This window comes from Guillardia theta (assembly GCF_000315625.1).
Source record: "Guillardia theta CCMP2712 unplaced genomic scaffold GUITHscaffold_105, whole genome shotgun sequence".
In the NCBI taxonomy this organism is placed as follows: domain Eukaryota; class Cryptophyceae; order Pyrenomonadales; family Geminigeraceae; genus Guillardia; species Guillardia theta.
Genome location: NW_005434569.1, coordinates 1 through 4222, shown reverse-complemented (window position 1 = coordinate 4222; position 4222 = coordinate 1). Strand labels below are relative to the sequence as shown.

General features: G+C 54.1%; 1 protein-coding gene across 1 annotated transcript; it reads left to right on the top strand.

Moving 5' to 3' along the window:
• Positions 1 to 2245: 2245 nt before the first annotated feature.
• VPS33A (vacuolar protein sorting 33A) lies at positions 2246 to 4114 on the top strand (the record flags this gene model as incomplete). The annotated part of the gene is made up of 5 exons (XM_005823650.1): positions 2246 to 2743; positions 3000 to 3338; positions 3416 to 3541; positions 3795 to 3869; positions 3935 to 4114. Coding segments are annotated over 5 exons (1218 nt in total), but the record flags the coding sequence as incomplete, so codon positions are not given.
• Between the last annotated feature and the right edge of the window lie 108 nt (positions 4115 to 4222).

Here is a 4222-nt window from a genome sequence, read left to right as displayed (position 1 = left end):
TCGTCGTCGTCGTCGTCGTCTCTCCACCCGTACCCTACCCCTACCCCTATCCCTCCTCCTCCTCCTCCTCCTCCTCCTTCCCCCCCCCCCCCTCCTTCTCCTTCTCTCATTGTATCTGTCATACCTTCCATCCCCCATGATCCTGGAAAGATGCAAACCTAAAGGAGAGCAGGAGGTGAGAGGCGCGAGGAGGGAGTGGAGGGTCGACCGTTTGTCGAGCTCGCGGAAGTGAATCAAGATACTCTCTGCGTCGTTCTCGCTGTTGTGCTTCGATACCACCTGGGAGATCTGACCTGACAGCTGGAGGAGACGTTTCAGATGTACGACAGCATTAGAGGAGATGAAAGGAGTGAGGAGAAGGAGAAGGAAGGGGTGCAGGAGCAGAAGCGAAGGCAGGCGGACGAGGAGAAGGAGAAGGGAGGGGAGTAGGGGTAGGTAGGATGGAATGGGGACGGGGAGTAGTGGGACGATGCTTGTGAGGAGGGGAACAAGGACGGACAGTGATATGGGTACACGGAAGCGAAGCGAGGGGAGGGGAGGGGAGGGACGAAGCGCAACAGGGAGAACGGGCGAGAGCAGGGCAGCAGGGGGAGCTTGTGGAGCTGACCTTGCCGAAGATGGAGGCAGGTTCTTCTGGGATGTTCTTCACAAGTTCTCTCGCTCTCGCAAGCACATCAGCCATGGCGACTTGTCGAGCGAGCGGCCAACAACGTGGGCAATGTCCGTGTTACGGAAACAAGGCCATGCAACGCCTGGGGGAATGGAAACGTCAGGGTCGTTTGCGAGGATGGCAGAGCGGGGGTAGAGGAGATGCTTTCATTCTATCTGCGCTTGCACTGGATGCCTGTCTTTCAGAATGGAGCTTTTGATGTTACCTCCCTCTCATCGATCGAAGAATCACAGACGTGACTCTTCTGTTCTCCATATCCTTCACATAGCTCAATCCTTCCCATCTCATCTCCTGTTGCAACCTCCTCCCGCTCTGCTCCTGATCACATTTACCCAACATGTCATCTTTCCCACTTACCAGTTCTCACCCACATCACTGGGCTTCCCGACCCACTCGCCCCTCATCTAAACCTCATCCCCCCCCAACATCTCTCTTCCTCCTCCCCGCCTGTTCCTGTTCCTGCTCCTCCTGCTCCTGCTCCTGCTCCTGCTCCTGCTCCTGCTCCTGCTCCTGCTCCTGCTCCTGCTCCTGCTCCTGCTCCTGCTCCTGCTCCTGCTCCTGCTCCTGCTCCTGCTCCTGCAACCTCCCCCGATGTTTTGTCTCCTAAAAAGCATCGCGCGTCACCAACTCATATCCCTCATCCCCGCTCATTTATAACGGTCACATAACGCCTCAAAACGGTTTCTGTAACGTAGGATACTGCGCTGGCAATGCAGTGTTGACATAGGGATTGTGCGAAGAGCGGAGGAGGAGAAGGACACGATGACGATGATGATGATGGAGATGAGGAGAAGACCAGGGATAAGGAAGAGGAGGAGGAGGAGGAGGAGGAGGAGGAGCAGCAGCAGCAGCAGCAGGAGCAGGTGGAGCAGGAGGAGAAGGAGAAGGAGAAGGAAGAGAGGGAGGTAAGAGAGGAGTAGTAGTAGGAGGAGGAGGATAAGGAGGAGCAGGAGGAGAAGGAATATTGAAGGGTGCGTAGGATCACTTAAGTGGGAGGGATAGTGAAGGAACAGTAGAGAATACCCGTATGAGTCACTTTGTTGTAACGTGAGAGGCAAACGTGCGTCCAGGGGGTGGATGAAGTAGAAATCGAGAAGGATGAGAAAAAAGGAAACGATGATGGCGCTGATGATGAGGACGAGATTGAATGGTAGGATGCCGGTGATTAACGAGATTCAGCCCTGGTTGGTACAAGGATGGAACAAGGATCCTTTTACCAGAAACTTTCAAAACTTTCCAGATGCATGAATGTAGTGGCCTCATTGAAGTTGCAGAGGGTGCAGAGAGCTATGTCAAGAGATGTCATGTTCAAGAAGAAGGGGAGACATGGGAAGGACGAAGGGAGGGAGAGGAGAAAGCGAGCGGGAGGATGGAGAATGAAGAGGCCCTGATGATTCTCTCAGATGCCTTCACGTTGAAGCCCTCCTCTCTACAGATGATTGCAGCACCTGTTCCTTCCAGTGCGGCCAACCTTGAGGAGATCAGATGGAGCCTGTGGAGCTGATGGCCGCATGCTAGGCTGATCGCAAGGAGGGAACAAACAAGGGCGCGACAGGAGCGATCGCAGGGCTAGAGATGTCTGCGACAGGGACAAGAGACATGGCGATCGCCAACTCAGTGGTGGACCTGATCACGTTGAGAGATCAGTCCAGGAAGGAGCTGACAGAGTGTATCAACAAGATGAAGGGGCCGAAGGCGCTGGTGCTGGACCCTTCGCTCAGCGGCCCTCTGGGCCTCATTGCGGAGAAGCAGCTGCTGAAAGAGCATGGGGTAGAGAAGACCTACCACCTTCGGAGCGAGCCCTTTGAGACCGATCAGCGACGCGTCATGTTCCTGGTGCGAGACAAGATCTGGAACATGAAGGCGATAGCGAAGCAGGTGAAGTTCAACCAGAGCAACAGGCAGAAGCTAGAGTACTGCGTCATCGTCGTCCCTCGTAGGACCATTGTCTGCGAGCGGGTGCTGGAGGAGGAGGGAATATACAACGACGTGCAGCTGGGAGAGTTCGACCTCGGACTCATCCCCTGCGAGGACGACGTCATCTCTATGGAATACCCCGACGCTCTTCGAGAGGTTAGATGCCTGTTGCTTCGTGTTCGTGTTCTTGTTCTTGTTCTTGTTCTTGTTCTTGTTCTTGTTCTTGTTCTTGTTCTTGTTCTTGTTCTTGTTCTTGTTCTTGTTCTTCTTTTCTCCTCCTCCTCCTCCTCCTCCTCGTATTTCTTCTTTGCCTTCGTCGTCTTCCATCCACATCAAGCGTCAAACTAATCTTGCCTGCTCGTCCCCCCTCCTCTCACTCGCTTTCTCGTCTTTTGAGTTGTTGTCCATCCAGTGCCTCTGCGACGGCGACTTCTCTTCCCTATTCTACGCTGCTCGCTGCATCCGCAAGCTCGAGAGTAGGTTCGGCATAATCCCCACCATCAAGGGGAAGGGAGCGAGCGCGAAGAAAGTCGCCGACATCATCGTGCGCATGCGGCGGGAGCTGCCGGAGGAGAGCTGTGGGGAAGGGGAGGAGCAGGAGATCGACGAGCTGATCCTCGTGGATAGAGAGAGCGATCTCGTTACCCCCATGCTCACTCAGCTCACGTATGAAGGCCTCATTGATGATATCTACGGCATCAGCAACGGCATCGTCGAGCTACCCTCTGAGCTGATCAGCAGCGCTCCCCAGGTTAGGAGGAGGAGGAGGAGGGGGAGGGCGGAAGTCCAAGAATGTGTGAGTTAGTCGGATGATGAAGGTGGTGACAGGTGGGGGACAAGAAAGCGAGAGTCAAGGTTCAATTCAACTCCAGCGACCAGCTCTTTGCTCTGCTCAGGGACGCAAATTTCGAGCAAGTTGGCTCGATCGTGAAGAAGAGAGCGACGTTTTTGAAGGTGGGCAGATGTTTTTGCTCGCCTCTTTGAAAGTTTGTACACGCCTGTGATGCTTTCTTCTTGTGCTTGTCTGCTTCTCCATGACCTCAATTCTGCACTCTCTGAACTTTCATTTTCGAATTCTCTTCCTCGTCCTCTTCCTCGTCCTCGTCCTCGTCCTCGTCCTCGTCCTCGTCCTCGTCCTCGTCCTCGTCCTCGTCCTTGTCCCCCTTCTTTCTCCCTCTTCCTCGTCCCCCTCCTTCTGCTTCTCCAGGCAGTGCAAGACGAGAAAGACTCGCTGCAAGGCAAGAGTGTCACAGAGATCAAAGAATACGTCAGAAAGCTCAAGGTTGAGATGTTGGAATCTCTCTGTTGTCTCTGCTCTCACGGTCACTCACATCTTTTGTCATGAAGGAAATCAATATCCAACAAGAGAAGAACTTGTTGAGTTTGCACACGAGCATTGCGCTAGAGATAAAATCGCTCGTGACGAGTTGCTTGTTCTCGGTAAACTCCTTCCCCCTCGTGTTGTCTTGTAACATTCCGATCAGAGAAGGTTGGAAATGGAGCAAGGGATTCTTCAAGGAAGAATCGGTAAGCAGCTCCCCTCTTGCTACCTCGCTCCTTTCCCCGGCTCCTCCTCTCAGTCCCCTCTCTCCCTCTCTCTCTCTACACTCCCACTCCTTCTCCTTCCCCCCCCCG